Source organism: Balaenoptera ricei, chromosome 6, assembly GCF_028023285.1.
Source record: "Balaenoptera ricei isolate mBalRic1 chromosome 6, mBalRic1.hap2, whole genome shotgun sequence".
Lineage (NCBI taxonomy): Eukaryota > Metazoa > Chordata > Mammalia > Artiodactyla > Balaenopteridae > Balaenoptera > Balaenoptera ricei.
Window position 1 is genome coordinate 66902035 of NC_082644.1, and position 24861 is coordinate 66926895.

At 35.8% G+C, this 24861-nt stretch overlaps 1 protein-coding gene across 6 annotated transcripts in view; it reads right to left on the reverse strand.

The window, feature by feature from the left end:
• RIC1 (RIC1 homolog, RAB6A GEF complex partner 1) overlaps positions 1-24861 on the reverse strand; it is a 133104-nt gene that overhangs the window by 41704 nt on the left and 66539 nt on the right. For 4 of the 6 annotated variants that reach the window (XM_059924776.1, XM_059924779.1, XM_059924774.1 and 1 more), the window contains 3 exons: positions 9542-9649; positions 5066-5208; positions 4636-4772 (listed from right to left, as the gene is read on the reverse strand). In XM_059924776.1, the coding sequence (XP_059780759.1) occupies positions 4636-4772; positions 5066-5208; positions 9542-9649 (388 nt within the window). Of the gene's footprint in view, positions 1-4635; positions 4773-5065; positions 5209-9541; positions 9650-11427; positions 11500-24861 lie in introns of those variants that run through there. The other 2 variants (XM_059924777.1, XM_059924775.1) reach the window with 2 other exon arrangements.

Sequence of the window (24861 nt, forward strand, 5' to 3'; positions counted from 1 at the left end):
CTTTGCTTTATAGTACAGTGGTTAGTAGCATGGTATCTGGCAGCCTGACATAACATCTCAGATCTACCTGACTTGCTAAAATGATTATTTGACCTTTCCAAGCTTCAGTTTTCTTATCTGTAAACTACCTCTTAGAGTGTTTTGAAAATTAAATGAGAACTTACATACAAGTAACCCACTTAATACAATGCCTGGAATTCAACAAGTTAAGCTTCAATAAATGAATGATATTATTATTAAGCTTTATATGCTACTTAATTCTGAATACAGACACAGAATAGATTCAGCTCCCCTGTCTGTTTTTATTAGTCAAATCAAGGGCATCCTAGATCATAAATTTCTAAGGCAAAGGTCATCATGACTGTTAGTTTAGTAAGCACAAAAATTAGCACACTACAATACAGCACTGGATTATTTCTGGATTATCACGATAGTAAAATTAGATGATCCAATATAATCAAACTGTTTGAAATATAATACTATAGATTTTATTTAATTCCTAAATAAACTATAGAATCTACTATCTAAATATGGAATATTTGCTTTTTTGTAGGAATTTTATTTATTCTTCAATTTTAATAATAAAACTAGACATTATTTTAGTTAACAAAAATGGCAAAGACAGCATTGAGCATTATTTCTTTGGACTGCTGCCTCGACTGAAATTCGTTTATTCATCCCTATAACAAAAATTTTCCAGGTGCCCACTATTCACCAGGTACTGCTCTAGGTGCCAAGGATACTGCAGATATTCAAACATACCAAAATCCCTAGCTATATCCCTGCTTTACATTTGTTAAAGAGACTGACAAGTTTAAAAAATTGTACAGTATCACATGGGAGGTTAGTAAATGTTACAGCAAAAATAATAAAACAATTAAGGAGAAGAGAGTGTATGGGGGAAGGATGTAATATTAAAAGGTCTTCCCTATGAAGATGCCTCTTGAGGAAAGTACTTTAGGAGATACAGCAGTAGAAAGGCCCTGTCACAGTAGCATTTCTGGCATGTTCAAAGAACATCAAAGAGGCCTGTGCAGATGGAGTGGAGTGGAGTGGAGTGGAATGGAATGGGGGAAGGAGAAGGAATAAATGAGGTAACAGATGAAATAGGGGGCCAGATTTATAGGGCTTTGAAAGTCACCATAAGAACTTTGGCTTTTTCTCCAATTCATATATGGGGAGTCATTTGGAATGTCTTTAATTTTTTTAACCCTTTCTATTATGAATTATAATACATTACAGAAAAATACAAAAGCAAAAATGTACATCACAATAATATCACAAAGTAAACACTTGTGAAATTACCACTCAGGCTAGGAATTACCAGTACCCACAAGTCCCCCAACAGTGTCACTCCTGATCAATATTATCCTCACCTCTACCACAAAAGAAACAATATCCAGACTTACATAGTAATCACTTCCTTCTTTTCCTTTAAACCATTAACACTTAAACATGCGTCCACACAGAACTGATTCAGAGCTGCCTATGTTTTTAGTTTTCCTTCCATTTTATATAAAATAGAATCATAGCATGAACTCTTTTGTGTCTAGCTGCTTCCACTAAACATGTTTGTGAGATTCATCCATGTTGTTGCATACAGCCTTGTTTGTTCATGCTCATTGTCATGTCAAACACTGGGCTTTTAGCTCACTGGGCCTCTGGCCTCCCCTAACCAGTCTTGTTAGCTCTTTACAGTCTTTTTAGCTCTCCAAAGCCAATAAGCACATTCAAAAAATATTTTTTCTCCAGCTCTTTTAGTTGTCCTCAGCAGGTTTTGTCCTAAATATCTTGTCCTGAAGGGTTCTGAGCAGAGGAGTGGCATAATCTGACATATTTTAATACATTTGCTAACTGTATTAAACAGTGCCAAACAGGGGACTTCCCTGGCAGTCCAGCGGTTAGGACTCCACGCTTCCACTGCAGGGGGCGTGGGTTCGATCCCTGGTCAGGGAACTAAGATCCCACATTACCGCTCGGCACAGCCAAAAAAAAAAAAAAAAAAAAAAGCAATGCTAAACAGGATTTTTATAAAGCACTTAAATAATGTCTGATATAAATGTGGCATTAGTGTATTTCCCAATTACCAGTAATACAAATGTATTGTTTTCTTGTAATTTATATTTTCTACTTATAACTTATTTAATAATGTTTCATCTACTTTTCATTATTTTAGATCCTTAATTTACTAGAAAACTTTCTTTAACCAAATACTAATACAAGCTGATATTCAGAAATGAGTCAATCACTTTCCAGCTCTAATATTTTTGTTTTCAGTAAAAATATTTAAATCCCAAACATATGTCAACAAAATGAAGAGGCAATCTACTGAATGGGAGAAAATATTTGCAAATCATATATGTGAGAAAAGACTGTATCCAAAATACATAAAAAACTCATACATTTAATAGCAAAAAAAATTCTGATTAAAAAATGGGCAGATGCTCTGAATAGACATTTCTCCAAAGAACACACAGAGAGAGCCAAAAAGTACCTGACAAGATGCTCAACATCACTAACACCAGGGAAATGCAAATCAAAACCACAATGAGGTATCACCTCACACCTGTCAGAATGGCTATTATCAAAAAGACAAGAAATAATAAGTGTTGGGAGGATGTGGAGAAAAGGGAACCCTTGTGCACTGTTGATGGGAATGTAAATTGGTATGCCACTACAGAAAACAGTATGGAACTTCCTCAAAAAAGTAAAGTTAGAACAACCATAAAATCCAGCAATTCCACTTCTGGGTATTTATCCAAAAAAAAAGAAGAAGAAAAGAAAACACTAACTTGAAAAGACAACTGTACCCCCATGTTCAATGCAGCATTATTTACAATAGCCAATATATGGAAACACCTAAGTGCCCACTGATGGATGAATGGATAAAGAAAATTTGGTACACACACACACACACACACACACACACACACACAGGAATATACAGGTGACCCTTACAACATGGGGGTTAGGGGCACCTACCCCCGGCACATACAACTTTACAGTCGGCCCTCCATATCCTTGGCTCTGCATCTGTGGATTCAATCAACTGCAGATCGTAGAGTACTGTAGTATGTATTCACTGAAAAAAACCCAGGTGTAGGTGGACCTGCACAGTTCAAATCTATGTTGTTCAAGGGTCAACTATATTATCTAGCCATAAAGAAGAATGAAATCTTGCCTTCTGCAACAGCATGGATGGACCTTGAGGGCATTATGCTGAGTGAAATAAATCAGACAGAGAAGGATGATACCATATAGGAAAATATGCCCTTGAAAACTTAAAATCCTTTCCATTAAAGAGAACAGACTGAACATGAATATTTAGCTTCTCTGACTCTTAAAACCCCAACTTTTATAACAGAAAAGATTTTTTTCAAAATGCATATGTTGGCAAGGACAAAGAATGGGAGAGGAGGTGGTATCAGAAAATTCTGGAAGCTGGGAAGCAAGTGAATGAGTAGAATCCTTAACTAGCAGTAATGATGTTGAAAAACAGCCACATTTACATTGTAAGGTACACAAAAGGCCTGGGCATTTAAATGTCTCTCAAAAGCTGAACTAAAAGCAGTAGGATTGGTTTAAAGCCTGTTTAATCAGTAGCTGAGACTGCCTACCTCCCAGTCTGAGCAGCTAAGAAATACCCCACCTCCACTCCAATAGAAAACTGGAGTTTTTCTTTAGAGAAAAACAAAAAAATCTCAGTGGTCTCTAGACCACACCAAAAATAGGGATACATGGGAGTTTAATCCTGAATTTAGACCCTCTAGTCTAACTCTTCCATAACTCAAATCCAAAAATACTGGGCCAGCCAGGTACATATTCTCTGAGAAAGACTGCAGGACTCTTCTCCAACAGACACCAGATATGGAGCGGGGAGGAAAAGAAATAACCCAGTTAGCTCACCCTATGATGAAGATCACACAACCAAACCCACCAAAGCCCACACAGCCTTCAGTGAATCCAAATTTTTATTTTGGGTCTCTGTCACAGCAACCAAATTCATATATTAATGAATCAAATATTAATTAACCATTAACTCTGAAAGGATCTAAAAATAAAGGAATATAGGAAATCCACAGGATGATAATGATGGACAGCCTAAAAATGCAACTGTGTTAAATAGGTATGTATAGTAAGCAATCGTCCAGAAGGCTCCAAGAGAAATTTATTCAAGAAGATGAAACGGATACTAATATAATCAAAGTCACAATAACTATATTGGGAAGATGGGAAGAACTTACAGACAGGGTAGGGGAACAGGGAAGAGGGAAGTACATGGTCATTCATTTTCCACAATGGGAAGTCAATGAACACAGCCTAAAAACTAAAAATTACAGGAAATACTCAGAGTAGTGGAGATAAATAGCAAAATCATCAGTGAAGGAATAAAAAGTAGTTGCCTCTGAGAATGAAAACTGGGCATGAAGAGAACAAGCAGGAGGAAAGGAACTATCATTTTTCATTAACATGTCAATAGAATTGTCTACTTACACTATTTATATGTATAGTTTTGATTAAAAAATTAACAACCCCTAAAATCTTAAATAAGGAAAATAGGGGAGGGGTTTAATAAAGACTAAAATTAATAAATGCAAAATTAAAACATAAACATTCCAAGTAAATAAGTCATACCTCTGCAGTAAATCTACTTGACACTGGTGTGATAAATCCAACTTTACCATCATTAAACACAACAGCAAACCCATCAAGTGTGGCACAGTATTCCATGTCTCTAATGTGCACATCTGCAAAGCCCAGGAATGAACCTGCTGATGAAAAAAAAAAGTACATGAAATATGAATATAAATATAGTAAATTCTCTTATATTTTTGCTTGCAAACCATATAAGGACAGTTAAAAGGGCAAACATAATGACCTAACAACACTAAACAATTGAGCTACTCCTTCCTACTCTCTCTCTCTCTCAGACACACACACACCCTCCTCCCTTGCATGATTAATTCCAAAGTAGAAAAACCAATGTTCATCCATAAAAAATATCTAACTAGTTTATATAAAATATTAAACATCTGGTTCTGTCTCATGAAAAAAGTGTAACTACCTCTAGATGACTGGAGGTCTACTGAAAAGGGTACTGTACAAAGATTAATAGCTTTCCTCCCATTTGTCATTCCTTCCCAGTGAATAAGATGAAGAAGTCCATCAGAAGTAGCAACCAGGAGATCTTCCAGCACAGACTGCAAACTGTAGAGAAATAAGCAATTTAGAATCAATTTCCTTTTAAGAAAAGCATATTGGGAAAGCAATGAATATGAGTATAACTGCTCTGGAGAATATTCATGCAAAGATCATAAAACCACTTACAAAACTGCCATTTATCTACAATTTAGCTATATATCAGCTTTATCTATGTATAATTCAATCTGGAATCAGAAATTCTGAAAAAAATGAAAGACCACGCGTTGCTGTAGTCACAAACCTGATGAATTATGTTTAAAAACTAGACGTACTGAAACAGCAAATTAGAAGATGGAAGGATAAGTGACAGCTGACAAGAAAGGAAAGAGACAGAGAAACCATGAAAAGAACTAATGACAGAATGACAATCCGGAGACATGGAGTATAGAGGTAACAATCCTCTAACCCTGTCCAACAGAACTTTCACCAGTAATGGAAATGTTCTGTATCTGTACTATCCAACACGGTAGCCATTAGCCACATGTGGTAATTGTACACTTGTAATATGGCTAGTGTGACAGAAAACCTAAATTTTTAATTCTGTTTATTTTATCTGTAATTTACATTTAAATCACTTCATTTGACTAGTGGCTACTGTAGTGAAGAGCACAGTTCTAGACCACAGTATTTCTAGGGTATCAAAGAATCTCACATTGTGCATCTATTCAACAAACATTTAATTAAGCCTGAGCTCTGTGACAGGCACTATGCTGGGCTGGAGATTCAGAGGTGAATAAAATACAGTTTCTCCCTGCAGAAGACCTCTCAGTTGACTAAGTAGTGAAAAGTAATTATGCAGTATGATCTCAGCACTTACTGATACTTGCAGAGAGATTTAACAATTACGACTGCATGGCAATAACTGCCTAATTTGTTTACTCCTATAATGCCAAGCCCCTAGGGCAATGTTAGTTACATATGGCACCAAATGTTTGTGGGAGGAAGGTCAAGAGGGAAGGGGAATCCAAAAGTGAGGCTACAAAGATAATGGCAGAGAGAAAGAAAGAGAACCAGTGGAAACTGGTATCAAAAAAGCCAAGAGAATAAGATGGACTAAAGAAAGAGTACTCAAGAGTATCAAATGCTGTAAAAAAAAATTTAAGTATAAGAAAGAATGAAAAATGTAATGTCTATTTATATACTCTATTATGTACTGTTAAATTTCCTTTCATACTTAAGAGTCTATTTCAGAAATATTTTAATCCATAATGGTGAAAAGAACGTTTTTAATGTTTTCTTTAACTTTTAATTCTTTGGAAAGTTAAGTTCAATGACTTATTCCACCATATATTTCAGATAATGAAGAATTCACTGTACTTTCTTCCCAACTATAAAAATATTAAAAAAGATAAGAGTAACATGTCACCTTACTGAGCTCCATCTCTTGAACTTCAGAGCATTTGCAGTCAACTACAATTCCCAGTTTAATGAAAGTTCACCTTTAAAAATATTATATATTCTTTTATTTCAAATTTATATTTTAGTGGTAAAATTTATGTGTAGCATGTGGTGGCTAGAATATAAAAATTTTGTTTTAGACCTGATACAAGAGAGGCAATTTAGTGGAGGAGTCATTGGTTTACCAGTGATTTTCATTCAGCAGGATTCAGCCTCGGTTTTTTCAAACCACATTCTCCCTCTCCCCAGCTTGTATCTCCCTGGAAGAATCACTGCATATGACGATTAGGAACAAGATCAAGGTTACCCTCCAGTAGTTTAATTGCCTGCTAGGCAAAACTCAACACTCCTCTGACAAAGTTAACAGAATTCAGAATCTCTACATCATCATCATCCACAGTACTGTGATAAAAAATGACCAGATGTCTGAATAAACAGGAAAATGTGACCCAGAGTCGAGAAAAATCCGTCAATGTAAATAGACTCATAAACAATCCTGACGTTGGAATTAACAAATAACTGTGACAAAAATGATAAACAATCTATGAAAAAAAATAGATCCTCCTCGTTTAATTGAAAGTAAACAAACTTTCAATTAAACAGTTGAAAGTAAACAAACTTCCAATTAAAGGCTGATGTCAGATGTTAAAGTATTGAATATTTCCATGAAGTTTAGTAAATAGGCCTTGTTTCAAGTCACCCAAGGGTCTGTCCCCACCAATTCCCATTCTCACAAAGATTTAAGAACTAAAGGATTAATTCTTGCCATCTGCGGGATGTTAGGACCCTGTACCAATAATTTATATCCTATGTCTTCATATGTTGTACTGATTTTTATTGAAAATCACCCCTGGGTGTAAGTACACACAAAATACACATAAAGATACTCTAAATTATGCCCTTAGAGAGCCTCTACAATCACTGACTTCTATGGGCTTTATTAACAGCTATGTAGTATACCAGAGGTGTTTGTTATTGCTGTTGTTGTTTAATTTAGGATCTTAGAAGTAGAATAATAGGATTTTGGGAGGAGAACAATAGGATTTTGGAATCTGATTAATCAAATATTCTTAATATAAAATGAATAATTCATAATTACCGATTCTCAAATATGTAAATATGTTTAATACCTAATTAACATTAAATACTATATATACTACATGGGTCTTTCTAAGTGCCTAGGAAGAAGGAAGATAATAAACTGTAGTATTTATTAGTATTAGTTAGAAATAGACTAAAAGTTTTAATTATAAATTATATCAGTACTTTTTTCTTTTTTAAAAAATTTTATTTAACTGATTTATTTATTTTTGGTTGTGCCGGGTCTTAGTTGCAGCTGGCGGGCTCCTTAGTTGTGGCATGCGAACTCCTAGCTGCGGCGTGCATGTGGGATCTAGTTCCCTGACCAGGGATCGAACCGCATCCTCCGCATTGGGAGGCGAATTCTTAACCACTGCACCACCAGGAAGTCCCAGTACTTTTTAACTTTCTATATATTCTCTATCCTCAATTAATAACAAGGTGTAGATGTTTAACATTAATCCAATTCTTTCTTCAATCAAAAATTAAAAGATGGCAGACTCTTGCAATCTTATGCCTATAAGCAACAGCATAATCACTGTCCCTAACTTTATTTGACTAATTTTTGGGAGTGGGAGGGAAAACAGTTGGTTTAAAGGCCAAGTTTCATGCCCCCTCACTCAATTCAAAAGTATACAGGAATTCTCCAATCAAATTTCCAGGAGGTACATGTTACAGGTGCTAATAATAACACTGCTCTGAAATGCAATTATTTTACTGAAGTTCTGAGAGAAAATGAGAGATTTCCAATCATCTAAATTAGTAGATTAAAAACTAGCACCTGACAAGTTACACTTGTACAAGACAGCAGGAATTCTTTTTTTAAAGGCTCTTTTTCTATCCCATATCCATGAACCACACAGTTTTTGCCACCAGGTGGAGGTAGAAAGCCATGCTTGTACAGTTCCATCCAACTTGGAACACAGACATTCAAAATTCCTTACACAAGTTACACTCTTGAAAAGGATCTCTATTCTGAAATAAAATCTGAGATAAAGAGTAACCTGAACTCAATCTCCTGTAGCCCTGATCACATTTAAACAAATAACAACAAAAACAAAAAGGCATTCTTTTTCTCTGAGGAGACTTAAAGTAAAAAAAAGGATAGATTAAACAAGGCAAGACAATAGCCAGCCACTTGTATACAATTCTATTTAACATGTTCTAGTATCTGTACTGTATTCTAACAAGAGAAATGATGAAGGAAGCCTTTCATTAGAACTGTGAATCAGAAGAATTTAAGAAACATATGTATTACATTCATATAGTTTAATATATTCACGTATTGTATCCATATAGGTCAACACTTAATAAGACTACATAGTAAAAAGTCTTTTTTCCAAAACTGTCCCCCTAGCCACTCAGTTCTCATGCCCAGTTTCTTACGTATTCTTCCAGAACAACACATAAATTACCACCACCAGCTCGCTTTAAAATAAAATAGTAGCATTTTTATGTACAGTATACCTCACTTTTTTTAACCCAACAACATATTTGGGAAGTTTTTTCAAGAAAAAGTGCCCCCTTTTTTTTTTCAAATGCATATGAGTATCTTTTTAAGTAACATGTACTATGTTATACCATTCAAACAATTCTAGATCTTATCAAAAAATATAAATTTCTAAATAAAATTACAGTTGGTTACCCAAATTGTGGGCTTTATTACAGTAATTTAAGTATAATAATGTACCATCTGTAAAATTTTACATTTTTTATAAGGGCTAATCAAGAATTTTTAAATTTAAAAAAAAATGATCCTCAATGCAAAGAAATAAAATCAACTTTCTTACTGCTCATGCAATTAACAAACTACACTGTATATTGTCATCACAAAATGCTAAATTTAACCAAAGTACTGTACCTCATGATGGGTGCTTGCAAATCCAATATTTTCCTCATCTCTAAATTTAATGCTGGGGCACACTGTTCTTCCTTAAAATGGGGTGTCCCCTTCACTTGTGGACTTCCTCTAAAAAAAAAAAAAGCAAATACGCAGGATTAAAGAGAAAGATACTGAATTCTCCTCTACTCTGTGACTAACAGCAAATCAAATAAAGTAACACAATCAAACATAAAACTCAGGTGTTCATCCTTTAGGTTCTCAAATGAAAAACATACTTAAATTCCACTACAGCAGACCTATCTATTTATCAATTAGAAATAAATGTGTCTGACCAGTGTAACTTATATTGGGGGGGAGTGGGAATGGAGGGAGAAGAGGGAGAAGAGCAAAGAATCTTAGGGAAAAAACCAGTAAAGACAGAAGTTAATTCTCAAGGGAACCAACAGACATCTTATTTAAAATGACTGACAGCCCTTTCTGAGTTGAGCAACTACGAAACTTATATACCATTCTATTATACAGTGCATGTCCGAAGTGATCCAAATCGTCACCTCATCTTCCCTTGCTCCACACCTCATTCTTGATTCCTATCCTTCAGGTATATATCAGACTTAAGGTCAGATTCAGGGATGCAATTAGGAGATGTTTTACATTAAGTGGCAAAATGGGTAAATTCGAAAACTCCTTGGCACTAAATGGCTGCACTAGAGTGGCTAAGTCCAATGCCAACATAATTGAGCTGTCACATACAAGCCCTCAAAAGGACTATAAAGCTATTTTGGAATCTTTATATCCATATGGCACTGGACCATTCTTTCTCAATGCCTGTGCAGAATTTAACAGCTATCTGTCTCTTCTCTTACTATCAGCTACCACTTACTCTAGGCAACAATTAGCCTGCCTACATCATCTTTCCTTCTCATCACCTACAATCCTAGAAACCAATTTGTCAATACTATTAAAACTAAGTGCGAAGAATCTAACCAGTTAAGGTTCCTACCCTTGTGAAAATTATTTGGATGCTCAGAAAATTATTTAGATGCTTACTTATTAGTTTTAGATGACTTTCCATACAGAAACCTGGCGGTGCTTTATTACTATCCTCCTCTGCTACTGCCATGACCTGGAATATTTGATTCCTTCTACGTGTCTGAATGTCTAAATTGGCTAATGTTTAACCAAACATGTTCATGTTCAATTAGTATGTTTGATATGACAGCCCTTAAAAGGACACCATAAGTTATTAGTTTACAGGAGTCATATCTGAATTGCTAACCACACAAAACACTGTGATGAATTTCCTGAGATGTTCTCCATGTACATCTAGTTTTAAAGTTATTATTCAAAGTAATACATACACATAAATAGTCAAACAGTGCTAGAAGGCTTATGACAAACAAAAATAACTACTGAAGTAGTCTTCTTTCAGCGAGGAGGCAACCAGCTTGAATTCTTTGAGCTGTTATCTTCTTCTATTTACCTGCGTATTTTTTAAACCATGTGTTTACACTGCTTTAACATCATTAATTTTAGATATTATTAACTTTTTATTCTCATTTACCCATTTTATCCCATCCTCCCAACATAATTATACCAAACTGTTTTCATTATGATGATTACATAAATATTTTTCACTTCTGGGTCAAGTAGTGTTCAGTAATCTTTCCTTAAATAACTTGATAATTTTCCACATGCTTTCATTTGCTTGGTTTTCTTTAAACTTATACCTAAGTCATCTCATACTCCTTAATAGCTCTGACAAAACAATTCTCAATATAATCTTCTATGTGGTCAAACCTGCTACATAGCTTATCAGTTCCATTTCCCCCCCGCCCTTGGAGGCATCCCTCTTTATGCCCAATGCCCTACTAAGTCTAATGCACAGCTATCAACATGATATTTACTTTGTCATCATCCTTATGATTTCTTTGCTTCTTTCCTATGTTGAATCCTTTATTTTATAGATCCTGTATCTTCCTCGGTTCACATATTCTTGGGGCTTCCTGGAAAGGTGCATGAGAAGTAAACTTAGAACTCTCAAGTCTGAAATGTCTCTATTTTATTATGACACTTGAATGAATGTTTGTCCCTTCAAAAAAGACTATGATAAAGTTGTCTGAAAAGACATTTCTTCTGCCACTGTTCTATATCCTGGGAGGGTCTGTCAAACGTTTCTTTTAATGCTTTTATTGAATTTTTAATTTCTGCTATCATACTTTTCATTCCAGGAACTTTCTCACACCCACCTCCCCTTTTTTCTTATAGCACCAATTTTTTTTTTAATTAGGCAATACCTGTTTAAGGTAGTTAATTTTCATTTCCCCAAAGTGTTTTTGTTCCCTGTATTGCCTGTTTCCTCTGAGTTTCCTTTTTTCTGTTGTGTGTCTCTATTTTACATTAGAAACGTTCCTAAGAGGGCTAGCATCTTTCTTCATGTTCAAGAGGTTAATGAGAAAAAACTAATTATACGCTCTATGTGTTCAAGTTTGGTTGTCAACTGGTGGACCTCAGGGTAGGCATTTTTGTTGAGGTCTTCCAATATGAGAGGATGTTGGGTCATTCATCTGGAGTGATTTAATTTCCATAGGAAGAATCCCTCAATCAAGTATAGAAGCCAGAAGTCTGGAGCCAAGCAGGGGAAGAAAGCTTGACATCCTATTGTTCAGTACAACAACTTTCACTTAATCCCCATCTTTAGTTTAGCATCTCATCCTTGCCCTACCCTGTGTCTGGAATCCCTCTGGTTTAATCAGACATCCTGTCTCCTGTGAGGTGAGAACACAGAAATCCTATTCCTTATTCAGATTTTTCAAACAATCCCCATTTATGGCCCCTGGTTCACTCCTGTATTCTGTGGTACTAATGCCTGAGCCATTCTAGGGTTTTGCAGATCAAACAAGTTGCTTTTCATCAATATCATATATGTAACCTTAGGCTCTCAGGTTTGATATTCTTCCTAAGTCATTTATTTTTTCTCATCTAATTTTTAGGTCATGGGTTAGAGATACCTCCAGCTCTCATTAAAGATGAAAACAGTATTTCAACTTTTTGTTCTGTTGGTGATTCTCAAGAAAAAGGTGGAAACCTCATTACCCATCTTGAAACTGGAAACTATTTTCCTTTATATAAATACTATCATTTATTAGAGCTAAAAGTATTATGATAAGAATTTTATAGCAAATTTAAGTAAATCCTGACTTCTCAATGACTTCCATTATAAAATTAGGAGATAAACTTCACAGTATAATTTCCATCCCTTCCTCCAAACATACTAAAATGCAGTAAACTGTTAAAAATTACATGAACAAAAAAATCTAACTTTCTGATCAAAAATATTATTACTTATAGTTCAACAGTAATTTGAGAGTATTGCATCAGACTTTTGTAAGGGAGAGCCAAACTATGCAGAGCACTGAATGCCAGGAGGAAAAAAAACAATAAATTGAAAGGTTACCAAGTATGAGTGTACAAAACGTTCTGCACACATTATGTCAACTGATTGATTACAATCCTTTGAGTCAGGCGTTATTATCCGTATTTTTCCAGAAAAGAAACTGAAGCTTCAGTTTATTATTAAGAATTTTGTTTATGGTCACAGAGCTAGTAAGTGAAGGAGTTAAACTGAAAACTAGTAGAGTTAAAGAGACTAATAATAACCTTTGTGTACACAAAGAAATACTACAATGAATGCTAAAGAATGCATTGGTGATAGAGTGGGTAGGGAGTAGTCTGTAAATTAATTAGGAGACTTAATAAGAGTACACAAAGGCATCTACTAGCAGTGGCAGCAGAAATGTCTTTTCAGACAATTTTATCATAATCTTTTCTGAAGGGATATGATAAAAGCATAATGAGAATTATAGTTCCCGGTCATTAACACAGGCTTCTCAGAGACAGACAGATACAATCACATTGTATGCATACCTGGTTGTCATTCAAGCTATTGAAACATAATATATTCTTCATTCTTGGGCACATAGAACTGTGCTTTCCTCACCACTTAAAATTAGGTATGGCCATGTGACTTACTTTGGCCTATAAAACACAAGGGGAAGTGACTTGTGTCATTTCTGGGCAGAGGCTTTAAAGAGCCAACACTTGGTACACAATGCTCTGCTTTTATCCTCTACTGCAGGGACTTAGCCTATGCTGACTTACACAGTACAGCTGTCCCTTGGTGTGTGCAGGGGATTGTTTTCAGAACCCACCATGCATACCAAAATCTGCTGATGCTCAAGTCCCACAGTCAGTCCTCTTTATCTGTGGTTCTGCGTTCACAGATTCTACCAACCGTGCATCATGTTGCACTATTTGTGTTTACTAAAAAAAAAAAAGTGCATAAGCGGAGCTGCACAGTTCAAACCCATGTTGTTCAAGGGTCAACTATATACCACATCAAATAACTGAGAGTTGTTAGACTGTGGTCCAGTAAAACTCAACAAATTAATAGTTTGTGATTATTATTCATGAGTGATTTTATTAACTATGTAGTCTGAGGAGCAGGAAGAAAAAAGAATGAAGAAAAATGAACACAGCTTAAGAGACTGTGGGATACCACCATACATACCAACATAAATATAATGGGAGTCCCAAAGGCAAGGCAAGAGGAAGAGGCAGGAAGAATATTTGAAGAAATAATGGTTGAAAATGTCCCAAATCGAATAGAAACATGAATCTAACCATCCAAGAAGCTTAGCAAACTCCCAAGAAGGATAAATTCAAAAAGATCCATACCAAGATACATCGTATTCAAACTACTGAAAGACAAAGAGAATCTTGAAAGCAACAAGAGAAGTGACTCATCATATACAAGGGATCCTCAATAACATTAGCAGCCAATTTCTCATCAGAAACCATGGAGGACAGGGGCAGTGGGATGACAATGCAAATGCTGGAAGACAAAAAAAAGTTAACTAAGAATTCTTTAACTAGAAAAACTATCCTTCAAAAATAAAGGAGAAATTAAGAGATTTTCAGATAAACAAAAGTTGAGGGATTTTGTCACAAGCAGATCTGAACTACAAGAAACACTAAAGGGAGTCCTTCAGGCTGAAATGAGAGAACACTAAACAGTAATCCAGAGCCATATGAAAAAAATAAAGAACACCAGTAAAGGTAACTACATAGGTGAATATAAAGCCAGCAATATTGTATTTTTGATTTGGAAATCCACCTTTTTAACTACATGATTTAAAAGACTAATGAATGAAAAGATAATTCTAAATCTACATTATGGGCACACAATGTATAATGATGTAATGTGTGACAATAAGAACATAAAAGGGGAAGGATGAAGATGTAGAGGAATATAGTTTCATTACTGAAACCAAGTTGTTATTAATTCAATCTAGGTTGTTGTAAGTGTAAGATGCTACGTAATCCCAAGATAACCACTAAAGAAACATCAAATATACAGAGAAAAGGAAATGAAAAAGGAATCAAAATTAAACACAAAAGAAGACAATAATGCAGGAACTGAGGAACAAAAAAGATACGACACACAGAGAACAAATAGCAAAATGGCAGAAGTTCTTCCTTATCAGCAATTATTTTAAATGTAAATGGATTAAACACTTCAATTAAAAGACACATTGTCAGAATAGATTAAAAAAACATATGATTCCATTTCTAAGTTTTCTATAAGAAACTCAGTTTAGATCAAAAGAAACAAATAAGTTGAAAGTGAAGGATGAAAAAAGATACTCCATGCAAACCGTATAACTAAGAGCTTAGTGGTTACAGTAATATTTGACAAAATACTTTAAATCAAAAATTGTTACAAGAGATAAAGGACACTATATATTGATGAAAGTGTCAATCCAGCAAGAAGATATAACAATTATAAACAGATAACACATGTAACAACAGAGCCCCAAAACACATGAAGCAAATACTGAAGCAACTGAACGGAGAAATAGTTCTAAAGTAACGACTAGACAATAGTTCTAAAGTAACAACTGGACAATACCCCACTTTCAATAATGCACAGAACAACTAGACAGAAGATTAGTAAGGAAACAGAGAATCTGAAAATTATAAACCACTCAGACCTAAGATGTATACCAAACTCTACCCAGTAACAGCAGAATACACATTCTTTCGCAAATGTACATGAAACATTCTCTAGGATAGAACATGTGAGGCCACCACAATGCCTCAATAAATTTTAAAAGATTGAAATTATCTTCTCTGACCACAATGAAATGAAACTAGATAGCAATAACAGAAGGAAAACTAGAAAATTCACAAATATGTGGAAATTAAACAACACCTCTGAGACAGCCAATAGGTCAAAGAAAAGACCAAAAGGAAAATTAGAAAATACTTTGAGACTAATGAAAATGAAAACACAACACCACAGGGGGCAGTGAATGCAGTGATCAGAGGAAACTTTACCGCTAAAATGCCTGCACCAAAAAAGAAGAAAAATCTCAAATCCATAACCTAACTTTACACCTTAAAAGGATCTAGAAAAAGAGCAAACTTAACTCAAAACTAGCAGAAGGAAGGCTATAATGAAGACTGGAGCGGATATGAACAAAAAATAGAGAATGGGAAAACAATAGAGAAAATCAAGCAAAGCAAACGTAGTTCTTTGAAAACATCAACAAAACTGAAAAACCTAAGGAAAAAAGAAAGGAAGACTCAACTCACTAAAATCAGAAATGAAAGAGGGGACATTACTACTGACCTTAGAGAAATAAATGGATTATAAGAGAATCCATATATTTAGTGAACTTGAATTTCCTTCTTTCCTGAACACACACAAATTGTCTTAAATATCCAGTGGAAGCAGATTATGTTTAATAATTCAAAAGGCAACCTAGACAACAACAACTGCAACTTACTAAGAACGTACTAACTCATTGTTCTCATTTTATAGATGCACAAAAACACAGAAAGTAACTGAACAAGCAGCTTTTCCAAAGTTATTGCCTATAAAAAGTAGAACCCAGACTGAAACCCATGTGGCTCTAATTTCAAATGCCATTCTCTTCTCCACATCTCTAAACTGCTATATATTTATCAGAGGTAGTAATATTAAGTCCAATATCATAACAAAGTAGGGGAAATGAAATTAAGCCTGTTTAAGAGTTCTGTTTTACTGATGTATTTTTCCTGAATTAAAAGCAGTTTCCAGGCTTCCCTGGTGGTGCCAGTGGTTAAGAATCCACCTGCCAATACAGGGGGCACGGGTTCAAGCCCTGGTCCGGGAAGATCCCGTATGCCACAGAGCAACTAAGCCTGTGTGCCACAACTACTGAGCCTGCGCTCTACAGCCCGAGAGCCACAACTACTGAGCCCGCATGCCACAACTACTGAAGCCCGCGTGCCTAGAGCCCGTGCTCCGCAATGAGAAGACACCACAATGAGAAGCCCGTGCACTGCAACAAAGAGTAGCCCCCGCTCGCCGTAACTAGAGAAAGCCACGCACAGCAATGAAGACCCAACACAGCCAAAAATAAAAATAAATTTATTTTTAAAAAAAGCAAAGTTTCCTAGCTTTCCATTCTAATGAATGCAATGCATTCATGTCAATGAACGGTCCCCAAAGGGCAATGAAAAATGAAATGAGGGGTAGGTCAACTACTAGTCAAACTTCCCATAGCCTTGAGGAGGGAGTAGTTTCCCACTAAATTGATAAAAATAAAAAGCAAACTACAGTACTCAAAAATGTATCATAAAAATTACAAAGAAGTCTTAAAAGAGAAAAAATTGCCTTTAATATATATGTCAAGTATGCTTTGGAGGGCTAAACAAGATGATACAGAAAACTGTCACTATGCAATTAAATTCAACAGGCATTGATTTCAACAAAGTCTAGTGTGCAGGAAATCTCAAATACTTTAAGTGCCAGCTAAAGAAAACAATAACATAGCAGATAACCTGATGGATTTGGTGGTGCTGGGGGTGGGGGTGGGCAGCGCACAATGACACAGGGACACGGGATAGGAATTTCAGAAGTATAGCTAACTATACAGTGTTTTTCCTAGCAACATAACTTACCCTAAGGCCTATCTTTCCTTCCAAGTATAGCTCAAATCTCCTTATCTACAAACCTTTCCCTAACAACTCAAGCACTTTCCCCTGAAATGCTATTACCACCTTTAGGGATGTTAATTTACTTGGCATTTGCCATTGCATATTGCCATTAATTTTAAATATGTATCTCTTCTTTAGCATCTTACACCTTTACAGCAACAAAATAGCTAGTGCCTTACAAATGATAGTAAAGCATACAATAAGTGTTTGATGATGATGAAAAAAAGTCTCATTCCAGATTTTCACATTTTTTTTCCAGTTTCTTGAGGTGTAATTGACATAGAACACTGTATGAGTTTAAGGTGCACAACAAAAATGATTTGCAATATGTATACACTGTAAAATGATTACCACAATAAGATTAGTTAACATCCAACACCTCAGAGTCACAATTTTTTTCCCCTTGTGATAAGAACTTTCAAGATCTACTCTCTTACAACTCATGTTATCAAATTTTAAAATGATTCTGGAATGTATTAGGCTTGATCCAGGAAGTTCTGGCAATCCTAGGTGAATTCTGGACCAAAAGGCTTTGGTTCTCCCACCATAGTTCTGGAAAGGCTCAGGATGGTTTCTTTCATCAAACTCCATACCTCCTATTTCATCATTTTCAGTCAACCTAATTGTTTACCAGAATATCAATAATGAAAGTATTTGGGCATGAAATAAAATGATGATAACTTGAATGTGATAAAACATACTCAGTGAAAAAAGACTGAAAATTGTTCAAGCTGACTGATGGACACATAGGTGGTCATCAGTCACGTTATTATTATACTAACAGAAAACTGGTGCCAAATTAGCCCTCCAGAAACAATAAAAAAAAAATAACTGGGCAAAATATATAAAACAACCATATTCAGACACTGCATAACAGGCAGCACAGGACTACAATCCTGAGTGAAGGGAGACAAACAAGGTTTTCTGATAGAAGTCACTTTCTAGACTACCATGTACGGTGGGAAGACACAAGCATAATATGGCAGTCTTGTTAAGCTGAGGAGAAAAAGATTAAAGTTCAGGGAAGCAGAAGCAGCTTTTTGTGGAACAGAGTAAAAGAGAGGTGAGAGATACAGAGAAAGAGCTCTAGAAACCTATAGGGATTCCCCTTAAGTCTTGCTGAATACTAAGCTATGCATTTATATGGTGAAACCCCACAAGGTCAGCCAAAGAATAACTACCAGAGTTTTAAGCTGTACCGTTCATATAGGGCTGAGAGACATTCCAGTTCTGACCACATAAAAGAGACCTCATTAAAGACCCAGGACATTAGCAGAGAGCTCAGAAGGGCTAAGCTAGTCTACAGTAAAGGTTGAACCTACCCTAAAAATACATAAACAAGCTTCAAAAGGATCACGAAGCTCTCCAACTTAACTGCCATCCAAAACAAACTTCAACATTCTTTAAAGCAAAAGAATGAAAATCAGACACCTGATACCTAATACAATGCCCATGATCCAACCTAAAATCACGAGACATGAGATAGGCCCCAGCAACTCAACTCTTAGGTATTTATTTACTCAAAGGATATAAAGCTAACTGGAGAGTGAAATGAGACTGGAATCTGAAAAAGCAGACAAGGTTCACAATTTCACTTTTTACTTTTTATATGTCTCTCATTATTTGTGTGCTTTTTAATACAATTTTTAAAGGTTACACTCTATTTACAGTTGTTACAAAATATTGGATACATCCCCTGTGTTGTACAATACATCCTTGCAGCCTATCTTACACTCAGTAGTTTGTATCTACTACTCTCTCACCCCTGTATTGCCTCTCCCCTCAATGGTAACCACTAGCTTGTTCTCTGTATCTGTGAGTCTACTTCTCTTTTGTTGTATTCACTCGTTTGTTATATATTTTAGATTCTACACAGAAGTGATATACAGTATTTGTCTTTCTCTGTCTGGCTTATTTCACTTAGCATAATGCCCTCCAAGTCCATCCATGGTGCTGCAAATGGCAAAATTTCATTCCTTTTTATGGCTGAGTAGTATTCCATTGTGTGTATATATATATATATATATATATATATACACACCACTTCTTCTTTATCCATTCATCTGTTGATAGACACTTAGGTTGCTTCCATATCTTGACAAGTGCAAATAATGCTGCTAGGAACAATGGGGTGCATGTATCTTTTCAAATTAGTGTATTTAGGTTTTTTTTGACATATACCCAGAAGTAGAATTGCTAAGTCATATGGTAGTTCTATTTTTAGTCTTTTGACTAAAAATATGGTTTTCCACAGTGACTGCACTGATTTACAGTCACACCAACAGTGTACGAGAGTTCCCTTTTCTCCACATCCTTGGCAATACTGGTTATTCATGTTCTTTTTTATGATGGCCATTCTGACAGGTGTGAGGTGATATCTCATTGTGGTTCTGACTTGAATTTCCCTGATAATTAGCAATGTTGAGCCTCTTTACATGTGCCTGTTGACCATATAAATTTCCTCTTCGAAAAAATGTCTATTCGGATCTTCTGCCCATTTTTTAATTGGGTTGTTTTTCTGATGTTGAGTTATATGAGCTGTTAATGTATGTTGAATATTAATCCCTTATTGGTCATGTTGTTTGCAAATATTTTCTCCCATTCAGTAGGTTGTCTTTTGTTTTGTCAATGGTTTCCCTTGCTGTGCAGAAAGCTTTTATTTTTTTTAACATCTTTATTGGAGTATAATTGCTTTACAATGGTGTGTTAGTTTCTGCTTTATAACAAAGTGAATCAGATATACATATACATATATCCCCATATCTCCTCCCTCTTGCATCTCCCTCCCACCCTCCCTATCCCACCCGTCTAGGTGGTCACAAAGCACTGAGCTGATCTCCCTGTGCTATGTGGCTGCTTCACACTGGCTATCTATTTTACATTTGGTAGTGTGTATATGTCCATGCCACTCTCTCACTTCGTCCCAGCTTACCCTTCTCCCTCCCCATGTCCTCAAGTTCATTCTCTACGTCTTCGTCTTTATTCCTGCACCTTGCTGTGCAGAAGCTTTTAGGTTTAATTAGGTCCCATTTGTTTATTTTTGCTTTTGTTTCCTTTGCTTTAGGAGACGGATCCAAAAAAATATTGCTGTGATTTATGTCAGTGTTCCTGCCTACATTTTCCTCTAGGAGTTTTATAGTATACAGTCTTACATTTAGGTCTTTGATCCATTTTGAGTTTATTTTTGTATATGGTGTTGGAGAATGTTCTAATTTTATTCTTTAACATGTAGCTGTCCAGCTTACCCAGCACCACTTACTGAAAAGAATGTCTTTTCTCCATTGTATATTCTTGCCTCCTTTGTCAGATTAATTGACTATAAGTGTGTGGCTTTATTTCTGGGCTCTCTATCCTGTTCCATTGATCTATGTGTCTGTTTTTGTGCCAGTACCATACTGTTTTGATTACTGTAGCTTTGTAGTATAGTCTGAAGACAGGGAATGTGATTCCTCCAGTTTTGTTCTTCTTTCTCTAGATTGTTTTAGCTATTCGGAGTCTTCTGCATTTCCATACAAATTTTAAAATTATTTGTTCTGCTTTTGTGAAAAATGCCATTGGTATTCCGACAGGGATTGCACTGAATCTGTAGATTGCCTTGGGTAGTATGGTCATTTTAACAATATTGATTATTCCAATCCAAGAACATGGTATATCTTTCCATCTGAGTCATCTTTGATTTCTTTCATCAGTATCTTACAGTTTTCTGAGTACAGGTCTTTCGTCTCCTTAGGTAGGTTTATTCCTAGGTATTTTATTCATTTTGATGTGATGGTAAATCAGATCGTTTCCTTAATTTCTCTGATAGTTCACTGTTAGCGTATAGAAATGCAACAGATTTCTGTGTATTACTTTTCTGTCCTGCAACCTTACCGAACTCACTGATGAGCTCTGGTAGTCTTCTGGTGGCATCTTTAGGATTTTCTACGTATAGTATCGTTATCACCTGCCAACAGTGACAGCTTTACTTCTTTTCCAATTTGGATTCCTTTTATTTCTTTTTCTTCTCTGATTGACGTGGCTAGGACTTCCAATACTATGTTGAATAAAAGTGGCAATTGTGGGCACCCTTGTCTTGTTCCTGGTCTTAGAGGAAATGCTTTCAGCTTTTTCACCGCTGAGGATGATATTAGCTGTTGGTTTGTAAGATAGGTCCCAAATCAATAAAACGAGGAATGAAAAAGGAGAAGTTACAACCAACACCACAGAAATACAAAGGATAATAAGAGACTACTACAAACAACTATATGCCAATAAAATGGACAACCTAGAAAAAATGGCCAAATTCTTAGAAAGGTGTAATCACCCAAGACTGAACCAAGAAGAAACAGAAAATATGAACAGACCAATCACCAGTACTGAAACTGAATCAGTAATTTAAAAACTCCCAAAAATTGAAATTCCAGGACCAGATGGCTTCACAGGTGAATTCTACCAAACATTTAGAGAAGAGTTAACACCTATCCTTCTGAAACTATTCCAAAAAATTGCAGAGGAAGGAAGACTTCCAAACTCACTCTATGAGGCCACCATCGCCCTGATACCAAAACCAGACAAAGATATCACACAAAAGGAAAATTACAGGCCAATATCACTGATGAACACAGATGCAAAAATCCTCAACAAAATACTAGCAAACCAAATCCAACAATACATTAAAAGGATCATACAACACGATCAAGTGGGATTTATTCCACAGATGCAAGGATTTTTCAATCCACAAATCAATCAATGTGATACATCACATCAACAAACTGAAGAATAAAAACCACAGATCATGTCAATAGATGCAGAAAAAGCTTTTGATAAAATTCAACATCCATTTATAATAAAAACTCTCCAGAAAGCAGGCACAGCAGGAACATACCTCAACATAGTACTTGTTTGTTTTTGTAAGAATATATTCATGGACTACCAGTGTAAATTTTTTTAAAGTGCCATGGGATTATACATGAGGGATCAGCTATTTCTTGGGTACAAGGGAAGATAGGAGAGTTGAGGTCCAAAGCTTTATAAATACTTGACCTGAGCTTGAAAACCAAGTGAGATAGCTTTCTTACATAAAAAAGATAGTGGTGAAGGCATACCAAGTAAAGCAAATAGCAAATGAACAGAATTAAAATACATAGGAAGTGTGGGTTCAGTGTGCTGGAGATAGGGGAAAAGTAGGTTCTAAATGCCAAGCCAGATCTCTTGGGCTTTATTTTGTGGGGACTGGAGAGCAACAGAAGTTTATGAGATAAGGAATTAATACCCTGAATATATAGAGAACTCCTAAAACTCAACAGCAAAAAACCAAAACAATCTGATTCAAAAAGGGACAGAGGACTCAAAACAGACATTTCTCCAATGATACACAATCGGCCAATAAGCACATTAGAAGAGTACCTAACATCACTAATCAGTAGGGAAATGCAAATCAAAACTAAAGTGAGATACCACCTCACACCTACAAGTTACTATAAAAATACATATATAACAATAAGTGTTGGCAAAAATGTAGAGAAATCAGAGTCCTTGTGCACTAAGTACAGAAAATGGTACAGCCCTTGAGGATAATAGTATGGCAGTTCCTCAAAAAATTAAAAATAGAATTACCATAAGATACAGCAATTGTACTTTGGGGTATATACCCAGAGGAACTGAAATCAGGGTCTCAAAGAGACATTTGAATACCCATGTTTATAGCAGCATTATTCACGATAGAATGTGGTATGTACATACAGTGGAATATTATTCAACCTTTAAAAGGAAGGAAAGTCTAACATATGCTACAAAATGAATGAAACTTGAGGACATTATGCTAAGTGAAATAAGTCAGTCACAAAAGATAAATATCGTATGGTTTCACTTATATGAAGTACAGTTAAACCTTGAACAACCTGGGGGTTAGGGATGCAGACCCCCATGCACTAGAAAATCTGTGCATAACTTTACAGTTGGCCCTCCATATATGTGGCTCTGCGTCCTTGGATTCAACCAACCAAGAATCCTGCAGTACATATTTACTGAAAAAAATCCACGTATAAGTGGACCTGCACAGTTCAAACCGGTGTTGTTAAAGGGCCAACTATATAACTATACTTTAAAACAGTTATGATGATAAATGTTACATTATGTATATTTTACCACAATAAAAAAATTAGAAATAAAAAAATTTACTGATACGATCTTTCTGAAATAATATTCCAGGAAGTACTGATGTATAATGCTAGCATTTTTGTATCTTTAGATCCAGGTGTTAATTATTTAGAACAAAGTTAATCCAGACTTTAAAAAAAAGTTTCTGAGACAAGAATCACATCATCAAGTCTCTGTTTTGAAGAATAAATCTGGTTATCAGTGCAAAGAATGTATTTCAGTATGGAGGAGAAAGAGACTAGAGGACAAGAATGAGTTAGTAAACAAGCTTTTCAATAGCAAGGAGAGGCCATGAACACCCCTAATATGACAAGTGAGAGCAAAATACATACTAGCAAATTTTAGAGGCACTAGAGAGTTGTAATCAATCAATACAACTTGATTACCAAAGAAGAGAAATGAAGAAATAAAGATTCAACATGTTTTCAACATCACACACTGTGTAAAAGATCATGGTAGGGCTTCCCTGGTGGCGCAGTGGTTGAGAATCTGCCTGCCAATGCAGGAGACACGGGTTCGAGCCCTGGTCCGGGAAGATCCCACATGCCGCGGAGCAACTAGGCCCGTGAGCCACAACTACTGAGCCTGCGCGTCTGGAGCCAGTGCTCCGCAACGAGAGGCCACGACAGTGAGAGGCCCATGCACCGCGATGAAGAGTGGCCCCCACTTGCCGCAACTAGAGAAAGCCCTCGTACAGAAACGAAGACCCAACACAGCCAAAAATAAATAAATTAAAAAAAAAAAAAAGAAAGATCATGGTAATGGCAATAAATTTTAGAAAAGCAATAACATGTTTGGCTTGGTAAAGAGGAAATGAGTTAGGTTTAGACATGATGAGTTTGAGGCTGCCTAGAGATATCTAAATAGATGTGTTCCAGAAAGGTGGGCCAGAAGCTTAAGAAAGTGGTACTATATTACAGAAACGTCTGAACCTCATCCACATATACTGGATAACTAAAGCCAGTAAGAGCATGTAGAATACAAGAGAACACAGAACAAAATCCTAGGGAACAGTAAAGCATTATTTTAGGTACTATAGAGTGATTTAGGGTGTTTGAGTTAAACCTAATGACATCTTCATGAAGTGGATATTAACTCCATTCTTCAGACTTGTAAAATAAAACTCAAAAAAACTAAGCAACACGATTAATCCTGAA